We start from the raw sequence: 14,209 nt of genomic DNA, 5'->3' as shown, positions 1-14,209 counted from the left end.
CAATGGATATGGTGGGTGCTGCTGTCGCGGGGGGGGGGGACTACAGCAGCGACGTGGTCAATCCACTTTATTTGCCACCAGCCGCATATTTGTCTGGCGGTCCGGGCGGAGCGCAGCTCATTTGCGACTCCTCACCCCGGTGGCCATTTTGGAATCCACGTCCTTGGATTCTAATAAACAGATCAGAATGCGTGAAACTATCAGAATGAGTCAGTCTTTGAAGCTTGTTGTGCAAAAAATACTAACACAAATGTACTTATACAATCCAGTATAAAGGAAGCTCACATTGAGCCAGTGACCCTTGCCTGGTCAAGATGTTTACTACTGATATTTTTGAGGCAGCGTATTGGAGAGATGAGGAAGGACCACAGGTGGACTATTCCCTTCATCGTGAAGACTTCCTACAAATTTCTCACCCCAAGATGAACAGCAATAAAAAGACATGTGGCTACACACCCAATGTTGCACTGCCCGACATTGGAGGGAATGGTAGTGCGAGCTCCCCAACTTGATTAGCCAGAGCCAAGAAGCACTTTTGTCTGTTGTGAAGGCATCATGAACCAAGACACAGACAACAGATTCAAAATTCAAATATTAACTTAAATGTCAGGATGGTTCAAGACCTAACTTGACCTATGCTAAGGTGGGATTTCCCTACCTAACGAAACCAAGGAAAGTCGGAGTCAAAACGTTCAACTTAAAAGTCTGTGTGTCTAAAACCTATACTTGCCCTCACAACTAAAGCTAAACAGTGTCAAGGGATAGCAGTTATAAAAGAAATAGTGCTTCAAATTAAGTTCCGAGCTTCTTCCAGCTCCTGGCTTACTTTTCAGCTCCCCTCCCCCACGTTCAAAGCAGTTCCACAAATCCCTTGGGCTTTCCTTCCCCAAGTTCAACACAGTTACACAAAGCCTTGGGGTTCCCTTCCCCAAGTTCCAGACCGAGATAGAAGATTCAAAATACAACACAAAACAGTTCACAAAGGATTGGGATCCTCCCCAACCTTCTTACCATGGGTAATTTTCCTTGGTTCACCCACACACGTTTGTTACAACACAAGTCTCTCCATGTACATTTTCATTGACTTGCATGTTCATCTGCACCTTCCTGCCCTCCTCCAATCATGTGCCTTGGGTCTCGAGAGACATTGCTCTGTACTGTGGATGGAGCTCCAAAATGTCCTCAGTGTTACAGAGCTGAAGGTCCAGCTCCTTAATATGGGACACTTCAAACTCCTCGAGAAAGATGTCAGTTTGAACCCCAAAAGGCAGAGATGGGGTTAACAACTCCTGCAATTATGGTTTAGGATAGTAAATGGATGCATAATGTGATCAACTCCAAGATCCACTGAAACAACCAGGTTGAGTAGTCCTGTGTTGCCAGAGGAATAAAACACAACCTCTTGTGTACAGGTGTGTTATAAATGACCTATCATATCATTTCATGCATCAGAGCGTCTCTCTTTAGAGGAAAAATAAGGAAGAGTAGGGTGCCAAGTACTGCCCCTATACATTAAAGGTGCCTCCCACTGACACGTTTTGCCACAATGTAAAAAAAAAACACCTGAAAAATTGTAAAACTAAATAGTGGTAAATATAAACAGTGTTCTGGAATGAGATCTGTGACTAAGTCCCATGCGTAGTGATCATGGTAGGTAGAGGACAGTCACAGGACACCAGTGCTCGACACTGGCCCTTCAAAGACTACCCTGGAGACAGGGTCTTTCCTCATCAACCATGAGGATAATTACAACCCTCCTATGTGCCCCAGGAGAACCAAGGGGGATAAGTAGTTGGGCCCCACACCAGAACCCGAAGCCACCATCAGGGCAGGGAGCTACCAGGCAACACCTATATCAACAATCTAAAGATATAGCAGAAGTAGTTCTTGAGGCTGTAGTCCAGCAAACAAAGAAGACCCCACCCAGCGCCAGAGACCTACAACTCCCAAGCCCCTCACATCAAGTCTGCGTACTGGAGTCCCCTTCTCGAAAATAGAGGCTGGAAAATGGGGTCCAAGCACTGTAAATTTCCAAGGCCTAAGTCAATAAGTGTTAGAGTTAGGAGGACGAGGCAGGAATAGGAAGGAGTGCAGAGGTGCTAGAAGGAGTTTGGAGAAGGAGACGGAAAAGGAGGAGACGGATGGCCAGAGAAGGAGACAGCCCCAGTGGAGATAGGAGGTGGTAAGGAGGTGGAAGTTAAAACCACATAGAAGGTAGTGGGGAAAGAGCAAGGCGAGGTGTCAATAAGATCCAAAGAGGCAGTGGCGGGATATGAGGAGATTGCTCAGATAAATATAATGTGCGGGGTAGATAGCTCAGGGACAAGGCATTTGTCTTGCAAGCAAGACACACAGAGTGTCACAGGTTCAAATCTTGGTCCTGCGCTTAGGCCCACGCTCCGCCTGGCATGAAGTGTGATATAAAAACTCAATCTTTAAAAAAAATTATATATAAAGGAGGCGACTGAAGATTCTTTTTGTTGGCAAAGACAGAAAATTGGTTAGAAAATGTGGTTGGAGAAGAGATACAGGTGAGTGTGGAGGAGGTATTACGAGGAGAGAGCTAGGCTGTGTGGAAAGTGTTTCACAAATATTGCTCATGAGGAGATAGTGGACGCCCAAGACCAAAATGGACACACACTTAGATTGACAAACTAGTACAAGGCTTTGTGGGAGTGAGACTTGAGGCGAGATGCCAGGGAAGGGAGATAGAATGTGGCAGGTGGTTGGAGGAGCTGAACCCTGAGAAAGAGAGGCAGTGTGAGACCTAATGAGAAACCTGGTACAGATTTAGGGCAGCCTCCTGTCATCGTCTGGCATTAATCCATACTGGCAGCCTGGCACTTACAACCCACTTAAAGTGTGTGCCAAGTAGGCTCTTATCTAGAGCTGGGGCCATGATGGATGCTTTGCACTGTGAAGGAACGACTATCTGTTGGGAAACAGGGTGGGAACCCTTAAAACGTGGTTCTGAAAACAAGAGAGACCCCGAGACACTCTTTTTGGTACACTTTCCTGAAGCACTACCCCACCGTGGAGAATAACCATCTCGACATCTTTATTTCAATGCACACATCATTATTTTGGTTCAACCTGCACACATTTGTTAATAAAATCTTTGTTAGCTTTATTGCCTGGTTTGGCCTTGTTGTCAATGTCTGCAATGTGACATGGCATAACCCAATACTCACCACATCCCAAGACTCCTCCAAGAAAATGCTTTTCAGCAAAGCACCAGTCTCATTACAGTAGAAACCAAGCTGGGCTCTTCCCTCACTTTCTGTTTGTGTGACTGCCACGACCGATAGCAGATCAAGCTCATCTTCATAATCCACTAATTTAAAAGTCTGGGAAAAAATGTATTTTAAATTTGTTTTCTCATCCTTACAAAAACATATTTTGACTGTAGAAAGACATTTAAAATAATTTCTTTTAACAAAATATAACAGTTCAGTATACACCTGCAGAGATTAATTTTATTTCCCCAATTTCTAAACGCCTGTAGAAGCCTAAACACTTCAGAGAGCTGTAGGAAACATTTTAAAAACAATAAGAGCGCCTGTTATCCAGTGAGATCAAAAACTCAAAAGTGACCTGTAAATAAAGAAGAAATGTTACATCAGATTAAGCCACACATGTTGGAGTTTTGCTGTTTGGAAGGGGATTATGTAGTTAAGGAAAACAAGTACTACGACTTGGAGAGAATTCCACAAGGCAAGGCAGCACCAGTAATGGATTAGAAGTGCACCCTTTCCTTAAGAAACAAATGTAACTCAAACCGAAGGGGGCCTTGCTATGGAAAACTACAGAGTATACGCAGGTGACACTTATGAGCTACTCCAGGCACTAAAACTGCACATGCATAAAAGTGACAACACATTCACATGAAATGTTGCAGCTAGAAATGTATCAATATATTACAATTTGTAGAAAAATGTACTGAACTAGTGTATTTAAATAATCAACTGTTCAATAGTTGTGAATTTAAACACTGATCATTTGATCAGAATATTGCATTTGCTTAGACACCACTTCATTTCAACCCCATGACTAAACGTTCCCATCACATATGCAATGAACAATGCGGGCATCGAGCAAGGAATAGATGGAAGTGAGTAAAACCCAACCTGAATTTACAGCGCTAAGCGGGTTTCCAGCACATCGTTAATGGCAGCAAAGAGGAGGGTTTAGGGTGACTACATCACCCTAAACACATTTGGTCGAAGGAGAATTGATCGAATTCTTTTTTTGAGAGGTTGATTTTGCTGCATATTTATCCAGGGGGAGACCACACTGCAGCTTCCCTCCTGCTAACCCCCCCTACAATGATTTCCCTAAACCCAGCCCCACATAGATATGTGGCAAAATGTGTCAAAACAAATGTGACCAATTCCCCTTCGACCAAATCTGCTGCGCAGTACATGAGTGCAGGCGAAGTGAAGAAAATAGAGAAAGTCGCTTCTTATGAGAACAGGAAAAGAAAAGCAACAATTTCTATGTGTTGCAAAATTGATCTTTTCTTCAGTATTATTGCCTGGAGCCACAGTCAGTTATGTGCCTGGATATCTGAATTATGGACCGCAGTGACACACGATACTGGCACCAGCTGGGGTGTTAAGCAGAGGCGCTAATTGCTTTAACAAAAATGGAAAAAAAGACGTTTTAAAATGCTGGGTGGACATATAATGGCAGTGTTTTTCACCTTCAAGCGCGGAGCCGTGGCGAAACCGGGGGAGTAGGGCATGTGAAAGAGCATCAGCCTGTGTGGAGAAACCGGTTGACGGTATTTAAAATGCATTGGAGAGGAGAATGGATTCATGTGATCCAACAGGAACTTTGCTACACTGGCGATTAATGCCCAGAAGGCCTTGTTTCTGATAAGCCCACAACAATTTGAAATTCCAATACAGGTGCCAATGCTAGTTACTGTCTCTTCCTTAACTTTTGGGGCCTAGCTTCAGGCTGTTATTCTTATTAGCCGTGAAGATGGCAGTGCAGTGCTGTCCTCCCTCTTGACTCATCTGTAACCAATTGCCCGTTAGGAGTACCTTAGTTGAAGTAGTGCCTTAGTTCAAGTACTCTTCTAGTAGTATTGCACTGCGCTTCCAGACCACCACCTTGACATTCCGACCTCAACATTCGAATGAACATATAATACATTTATATATATTTTAAAGTATGAATGACAGATGCTTTTAATATTGCTATACATCTGCATGCTTATATTTTTCAAGATAACCTCCCTTAATGTATTTATCAGTTTTATGCAAGTATGACGACCATTGATTGTTGGCAAGCTAGTAAAACATCTCTTTGCCATTTTTCACAATGTTTTATATTTATTCATTTCATTTTTAGTGTTTGTAGAGCAGAGTGTCCACCACCAAGGCGGTCCTTTGGCACTAGTATATCTGGAATGGCAGAGAGTTGCGTGGAGTAAATTTGGCTGAAAAGTCAATTTTCTAGGGCTTAGCGGAAGAGAAGCAGTTTTAATGTTTTCGTAAATCTTAGGGGGAGACGGCTCCTGAGACTAGATGCCAGAATTATGAAGGCTTGTCTGCCTGCGCTGGAATTGATGAATGCAGGGGTGGGAAGAAGGCATCACTATGATGGACAGAGGTTTCTGAAGGGAATGTATTGATTAAATCTTGATGAAAGGAAGGGTGATCTATTTCATTGATGGCAAAGATTTGCGATTTAGAGGAATTTAAAGATGGTGCGTTTGCAGACAGAAAGCAAATGGAGGAATGAAAGGAAATGGGTGATGTGGTTGTCTATCTCGAGATGGAGCAGAAGGTGGGCGACAGCATTCCGCACCCTCTGGAGGCTGAAAACTATCACCAAGGAATGTGCTGTTTCCATGACACAATCTGAACGAGATTAAAACCTTGACCTTTGTGTAGAAGTGCTTGAAAGTGCAGTTCTGCAGGAGTCACTGGTGGAGGTGGATTCTTTGTGCCCGTTGCCTAGTAATTTCTTGCTGGGATCTTCTGCAAGAAACACGGAGCACAGCCTGACCAGTTATTTGAAAGACTACAGAGAGTTATCCTTCTCTTTTAACGGCACGCTGAACACAGCAACCAGGAAGAAGGAAGCCAAGCTTAAAAACTCGTTCCCACGCAAAAGTGCTAAAAAATGCAGTTCTGCAGTTCAGCAGGTCGGTATAGACAGGTGAGAGCCTTGTGGGGTCCCAGTGTTGTCTTTTCCGTTTTTATTTAGATGTATGACTTGAAAAGTAAGGAGAAGAGCGCCATGAACCCTAATTTTGTATCGCAGTACGCACATCAATTGTATATAGAAAGGGCTCTGCCCCTTCCCACCTCCCCTCTGGAACAACTGATTCCATTCACCAGTGATCAGAGCCCAAGAGTTGTGGGCATCAATAAAAGCAAAGTTGTCACAAAGATCACTGCTTTTTTTTAAGCCTATTGTGAAAGAGACTTTTCCATCCATGGCTGAGAGTGAAGCTAGGTTACACCTCGAGGAAGTCATTCTCAATCACAAATTGTTTGATATAAACACAAGTTAGATCTCTGGTGGCGGCAGCGACAGCTACAGTGATACTCTTCCTATTTTCAATGAGATAGATATAGAGGATAGTGTGAGGGGACAGAAATGTGAGGCTGACACATTTTAGAGTATTTTTTGAACAATGCTATTTTATTAAACCAAGATTGTAAATCCAACATCTTTCTAGCCCTACTCTAACTAGGATTTCCCTGCCTAAATAAACTAAGGAAAAACACGCTAACATAACATTTCTGGTCCTCAAACTTATACAACATAAACAAGAAAGTATATGGAAATTTGTAAATCAAACACTAGTATGCATAACACTTTTGAATTTGATGTTCATAACCTGAGAGAATTCCCCTTCCCCAGGTTTTTAGTCAAAGTCCGGTCCGACACAAAACAACAAGGAAATCCAAGGTTGAAACAAACCTCCAACACAGTTCCTGATAAAGTCTGTTTGGATTGAATGAAATGTCTACCACTTCACAATTTAACTCAGAGAAGATCATTCCCCTCAAGGAAATATATTTCAAGAAGTTCTCTAAACAAGAAATGTTTTGTTTCTCTTGCAGTGTCACGTAGCAGAATAACTTCTTGACTTGAAAAATATTCTCCTTGACACCATGAACTACAACAGCACAGTTTAACCCACAGAAAATATAGTCAAAGAAGTTCTTTAAACAAAAATGTACTGGAGTGCCAAGAACACAATTTCTTGATTTCAAAAGAAATCTCATGGTGTGCTCTTCTTAGCACAAGGAGAAAGGTGGCAAATATCGAGAGGCTGACGAGGAGAGACACAACCTTGCCCTTTTCGACAAAACCATGAGAACCCGCCACTGAAAGGAACGTAAGACCGAGGGCAATAGCACAAGTGTGCTGCAGCATGTGTCAATGGTACACAGAGCGTAACAAATCGGGTATGCTAGTATTGTTGGACCTGTCAGACGCTTTTGATTTACTGCAACACTCATGTCTCGTGGACCGATTACGCTCTCAGGGACAGTGTTCAACTGATGCAATCAGCTGGTTCTCTTCTTTCCTGGCTAACAGGAAATCGCAGGTATGCTGGGGCAAAGCTATATCCGCAACTGAACGCATTACGGAAGGTGTCCCGCAGGGTGTCTGCTTGTCCCCTTCCCTTTTTAACTTATACATCAAGCCTTTATGTGACTTGTTAACTTCTTTGAACACCTATTATTCTAATTATACTGACAACACTCAGCTCATCCTGGGGTTGAGTGGTAATTATGGCTCTAACTCAGCCCAGATACAACACATCTACGGACTTATCAATGACTGGATGAATTTGAACTCCATGTGTTTAAACCCCTCCAAGACCGAACTGATGATCTTTGGGTCCACTCAAGCCAGAACCATGCTGTGCTCCGACTACTCCAGCTTGTCCATTGATATCAAAATCTTCCCTAAAGACAAAGTCAAAAAGCTTGGTGTTTACATGAATGCAGTCGTGAATTCTGCTGCTAATGTTGAAGGAGTAGTTCATAGTACCCAATACCACCTAACTAAGACATGCCAAACCTTTTTGTCACAAAAAACCCTGCCATTCTGGCAAGAGCAATCATTCTACCCCTGTTAGTCTGCTGTAACGTCCTTCTTGGGGCCAACTCCTGTTGCATCAATTTACTGCAGATAGTGCAAAATAAAGCCATACGTGTAATTCACGACATCCCCAAAAGATCCCATATCTCGGGCGCTACAAAGACACTACAATGGCTTCCTGTGCCCGCAAGAATACACTTCACGGCCATAATCCGAATTCATAAATGCATCTACGGCAATGCTCCTAAATAGCCATCTTAATCTGTCAAGGGCTTGGTCGCTCGGGCATTGCTTACCAGTTCCTGGTTGCAAGGTCCCTTTCCTTTCTTCTTGGAGGCACTGGCTTGCAGTTTCCAGGATGGATCGGGGTCAATGCAGGCAGGAGACCCAGCCCCCTTTCAGTCCAGGCGGATGTAAACGTGGACCAGATCCCCCACACCACGGGCTAAGCTGCTCCCCGAGTTATGTGGTGTAAATTCAGCAGAGGCAAAGGGGGTCCCACTGAGCCAGGGAGCACAGTTGGTACTGCAATCCATCAGAGGAGCCACCCTCTGGCAGGTTTCAAGGAAAAGAGGCAAGATAAATTAAGGAATCGAAGAAAAGGCAGAGCAAAGAAGTAAGGAGGAGGGAAGCACTTATAAGGCTTGGACTGAAAAAGCAGACAGGATACAAGATGCAGTAGGTAGAACTAGCCACGGCCAGGAGCACAGCAGGACCAGGGGACCATGAAAAGGCAGAGACAGCACCTAGCTCATGGCAGCATTAAGACGCACTGAGTAGAGGAAACGCCAGCCTTTTATCTGGAACGCAGCACTCCTCTCTCCTGCATCATTGGTTTCCCAGAAGAAACCGGACGCTGCTGCCAAGAGCGCGTCACGTGAACAGGGCCAAGATGAACGTGCCGTGACGAAGGCACGGCGCAGCCCTGACCCTGAAATCATCCTGTGGGTCCCTCCCGGAATCTGCCGCCGGTGCCATCCTGCGACTGCAAGCCACCCAGAGTCAGCAGATGTTGACACGACCACCTGCACCATCGAGCGTACAATTGCCAGGAACCAGCAGGTAAAGGGTGCAGCTGGCACAGATGTCTATGGCGGCAACGTGTAACAATTCCCCACTAAAAATCATCACCCAGGCCTTATCCCCCGATAGTTCATTAAAATTCACAAAATACCTGTTTATATGCAATTGCCTAAGTGCATTCAATTGTGGGCACATTGTGATTAAATGCTTTAGTCTTTCACTCTCATTTCCACAAAAACTGCAGCTTTTTAATTCTGTCGAAACCTTTGTACTAGTACCAATTATTTCCCTTGTTAACCCGAGGTTTAGGCTACATTTTTCAAATACCTCCACAAATGTGATCACTTGGGAACTGACTTAAGTACTTTGGTAATGAGTTTAAAGCTCTAAGTTTATGAACATAATTCCTAAAGGTCTCATTTATTGCATACATTAATAGTCATGCACAAATAAAATCTCCACAACTTATTTTTTGCACTTTCAGGCCTACGCACTAGTTTCCAGTGATATGCTTGGCACATTTAACCAATTCAGGCAGTCTGCCTTCCATCCCGACCTTGGCCCCGGTTGCGGCTCCTTTCTTCCTGTCCCTGCCCTCCACCTTGCAATTGGTTGAAACAGTCAGGTGTCTCTCTGCTTCTGTTTCTGGCAGCCATTTCCACTTGCCTTCTGGACTGCAATCTAGAAGCATCCATTTAGGAAACCACTCGAGGAGCAGTCTTAGGGGCTGACTGATGCCAAGTGAGTAGTTGTAAAATGATTTAAATCTGTTTTTGGCCTTTTTCATGTGCTCCTTTGGAGCGGTTGGTGTTTTTTTTCTATCGTTTTTTGACTAGTTTGTGCTAGTCTGGTGGGTTTATCTTGTGTGGACTCCCACCCCGTTTCCTGAGCTGGCCTGCATCTAGAGGGTGCAGTCCCTGGGGTGTAGTCCTTTGTTTGTTTCTGGCTTTCTTCCTGTCCCCACCCTCTCCCTTGCAATTGGTTGGAAAAGTCAGGTGTCTCGCTGGCTCTGTTCCTGGCAGCCATTTCCACTTGCCTTCTGAACTTTTTTCAATTTTTCTGCTGCACCTGTATGAGCTCTCCCCTGCCCCCTCACTCCCCCTGCCCGGTGCCTGTGATTGGCTGTTGCCCTCTAAGAGGTAGGCTCTTAACCACACCCCCTAGGGCAGTCCACTGCCGTGCAGCCCCTTCGGCTATGGGCAGCTCCCAAAGAAGCAGCTACAGACCGTGTTTGCCCGTGTTCGCCTAAGAAGCCAGTAGCCAGTCGTCAACCAGTAGCGACTGACACAATAGGTGTGGTCTTGGTGGGGAGTACAGCAATCACTGTATTCCAAAAAGCCCTCCCTCTCTTATTACCTACACACCATATCATACCAAAATTAGCTAGCTAGTAAAGAATACTCCTATCACTGCTGTGTACCAACCGTTCAGTGGTGTTATTTACTGTAATGTGCCATACTTAGGTGTTCTCCCTCTATCCAGATACCTCAAATCTAGGTGTTTTGCACTTACTGTGTTGTGCCTCCAGTTTAGGAGTTCAGACACTGTCCAGGTGAAGTTTAGCCATGCATCACACTTAGATAGAAGAATTATGGAGACTAGTAATTTGTCATATCAGATAGGACTGTGTAGATTAGCCACATAGAAGAACTTTGTGAGTAGCCAAAGCACTGCACTAACCCCCTGCTTCTACCTCCTCAAAAACACCACCCAAACACTATACAAGTAGAACGGTCTAGCAAAACTATAACCGAACCCAAACCCGACACAAGCAACACACACAACAAACTAACCAGGACACTGGACCTTACCCATTCAGACACAACAAGCCAGTGCACACAACCTTAAACACCTGCCAATCTAGCCATAAAACACACATACACACCCCAACATGACAAACAGCCACACAGAAAATGCGCAAGGCATTGATCTTACCCGTATGGATACAACAAGCCAGTGCACACAACCTACCATCAGCAAGCCAACACACAGATGCCAGTTTCTCCTGGTTCTGGACCTATCCTATCATTCTTCCCTCACTAATCAACAACGTCCTCTTTCTTGCAGAGCTAGGTGAGTGCCTGGAGACTGCCCTTGGGTGGTATCAGTGCGCGGTATAAATCAACTTAACATAACAGGTGCACAGCTATCTCTGCAACCATAAAACTGGCCCACCTGTCGCCTATCCTATTATCCCCATCCCCATCACCAAATACGAGGTAACGTGCAAAAGACCCACTGATTTTATTCATGTTTTGGTTTTGATCCCTCCCTCCTTTTTCTTGTCCTGACTTCAGAAGTTTTTTGTGTCCATGTAGCACCCTAATGCCTATCGGCACTTACTGCTCTATAAAACAAACAAATAAAATGAATAAATAAAATATGTAAAATCCACTGATGATCGGCATAAACATATGATAAAGGTTTCTAGATCTTCCTCTTGTTCTTTCCATTCATCTCCTCTTAGGCATCCTATTTCCATAGGCTGCACATTTTGATAGTTTAATCCGTCTGGGTTCTTCTCTCCTTAGTTCTTATTTAATCCTAGTGTCTTTTTTTTATTTCTACCTTTTCTTTTGGGGTCGGTCCCATCATGTTTTAGAGAGTCCGCCTCATTCTAATAACAGGTTTTGAGAAAGGTATGGTGGTTTTTGATCTTTTCCATCTTCATTTCTATGGAAGGAATGGAAATGTTTTGCTGTGTCTGAAAGATTTTGGGCAGTCTCAATAGTCGTGTTAAGGGTGGGACGATTTAATTGTTATACGGCTTTCTGTAGAAAAGGAGGTAACTAGTTGAACTGTTCCAAGATGATAATTTCTACGAACTCCTCCAGAGTTTTATTGCCGACCCACAGGGCTATGGTGTTTTAAATCCGTTCTCCTACTTCCAGTGGGGTCTGAGCGGGGCTTAACCTGATGGACCTTAGTTTTTGTCGATAAAAATTACTGGTCTGACCTACTCTTTTAAGGAGTCCTTCCTTGATGGATATGAAGGTAGCTCCCAAGGTTAGATTAAGCAAGCGATAGGCAGTTTGTAACTCGCCTTTTAGCATGGGTCCCAAGTATCATTTTTTTAAGTTTTCTCTCCCATCCTAGTTGTTCAGCTAATCGTAGGAAATAATTCCCTAAGTCTTCTCCTTCTTGTTAGGGTTGTAATATTCTTTGAGATAATAGGGGTCTAGCTTGTAATTCGACTAACCTGGTCACATTTCCTTGAAGGCAAGCCTCGGCCTGAATCTGATGGGCAGCCAGTTGAGCTACGACTGCTTCAATATCGGTCATATTTTCAGAGGGGATATGAGTTCCCCCTGTTGGGCTTTCGGGTGCTCAGAGAAGGTTTCGAAGTAGTCTGACCCTTCCGAACTTGATTTCAGTGAAGGGGGTTTGACACTTAGAACAAAATGTTCCAGCAAAGGTGGGCTTAAGGCGCTAGGTCTAATAAATATATGGGAGGATCCTATTTTTAAGACTATTCAGTCCCACTGTTGCATTTGAAAATGGGCTATGGGTAGGGTGTCCAATAGCACCTGGGTTTTGAAAAACAAATCCTGTTGGCTAACTGGGATTTGAAGTTGGGAGAATAAGGTATCCTTAATAGTGGATATTCGATCCGAATCAAGGACTTCAATAATCCTATTCTCTCCTTCTGGTGAAATGACAATTACCAGAATGGGTTCTCAATGTTGATCAATTAAGTCAGATCCCACCTTGACACCATATGTAGTGGAGGCATGGTATCACAAGTATGACACTAACACAATGGTTACAATTTGTAAAACCTTTATTGAATATGCTGGGTCTGGAGAAACTCCTACTTTGCCCTATAACTATGATGGGAGTAGTCTTGACCATCAAACGATAAAACAGCCCCAGTGGAGCCAGTCAAATCAAAATGCCCTATGCTAACAAAACCTAATGCCTGCCCAATCTCGTGTACAAAAAGTGTAAAAAGGATAAATGCATGCAAAGGAAAAATCAGTGTTCAAGGAATAAATGTGGTTGAACAGCGTAAGGCTGTCCCTATAGTTAGGATGACACACTCTGGCTCTGTTTCCAACACTAAAAACTTCCAAACCGTGGATTGAGGCCCGCATGGCCTTCCACGTTAAAGTCCCTTTCCTTGATTTCCCCAAAAATAATACTTCAACACAAAGTTCACAACGGTCTCACTCTGTCGGGCTCAGACCTTTCACCTCACAGTTCATGTAGGTCCCCCACTGTCAGGCTCAGACCTCTCACCACACAGTTCACGTAGTTCCTCCTCTGTTGGGCTCAGACCTCTCACATCAAAGATCAGCACAAACTTGCAAGTGGGCTCCCTTCCCCAAGCTTATTATACTTCGGGCTCCCTCAGTCGGGCTTGGACCACTTTCAGTTGTCGAAGACATTCAAATGTGTGTGGCTTTATTTACAGACCACCGCAGGACCACTTCAACTTAAAGTTCACGTTTACTCTTGCCTACTTCACTTTTGCTGTTCATTCGCTTTATTGCTTCAAACAATGTATCTTTCACAGAGACTTTCGAATGTGCTACTTACTTTTGCCAGACCACTGCGTTACTTAGGATCGCTGATCTCACAGCTGTCTTTACTTCAAAGTTAATTCACAGGTCTGCCTTTCTTCGTGTCTCATCCACACACGTGCAGCCTTCACTTACAATAAAATGTTGCTACCTATGGAGGAAACTGTTTCATACTTCCAATTCCTTACCAGGGGTCATACTAAGATATGGCATGGGAATCCAGTCACTTAGATCTAAGGGAATATGGAGTATTATTAATCTGTATTATAAGATCCTTACTGCAGATTCTTCCTCACTTTATGGAGACAATCGGGCCTCTATGTCTCGACTTCCCGTTATCGGTCCATTTAAGTTCCGAAAAGAATGTGAACATTTTCTATCATTGATGGGTTCCTCTCACAAATAATTCTTAAAAAGACCACAGCACACCAAACATTGGATGTGAATGTGGGACTGAGCTGAAACGCTTGATTCGTTACACTCACTTCCATCTTTAGCCCATTTGAGTGCTGATCATAAGAAATTTGGTGTGGTAGCACCCTTTCTATCTGTTTATCCATCAAGGTCTGCCAGGAACTAATTTTGTA

At 43.8% G+C, this 14,209-nt stretch overlaps 1 protein-coding gene across 1 annotated transcript in view; it reads right to left on the bottom strand.

Annotated features, from left to right (window-relative positions):
* DCAF17 (DDB1 and CUL4 associated factor 17) overlaps positions 1-14,209 on the bottom strand; it is a 1,369,255-nt gene that overhangs the window by 118,856 nt on the left and 1,236,190 nt on the right. The window contains exon 14 of the mRNA XM_069616196.1: positions 3,192-3,347. Within this exon, the coding sequence (XP_069472297.1) occupies positions 3,192-3,347 (156 nt within the window). The remainder of the gene's footprint in view (positions 1-3,191; positions 3,348-14,209) is intronic.

Source organism: Ambystoma mexicanum, chromosome 9, assembly GCF_040938575.1.
Source record: "Ambystoma mexicanum isolate Mex_15411 chromosome 9, UKY_AmexF1_1, whole genome shotgun sequence".
Lineage (NCBI taxonomy): Eukaryota > Metazoa > Chordata > Amphibia > Caudata > Ambystomatidae > Ambystoma > Ambystoma mexicanum.
This window is presented reverse-complemented; position numbering and strand designations above follow the sequence as displayed.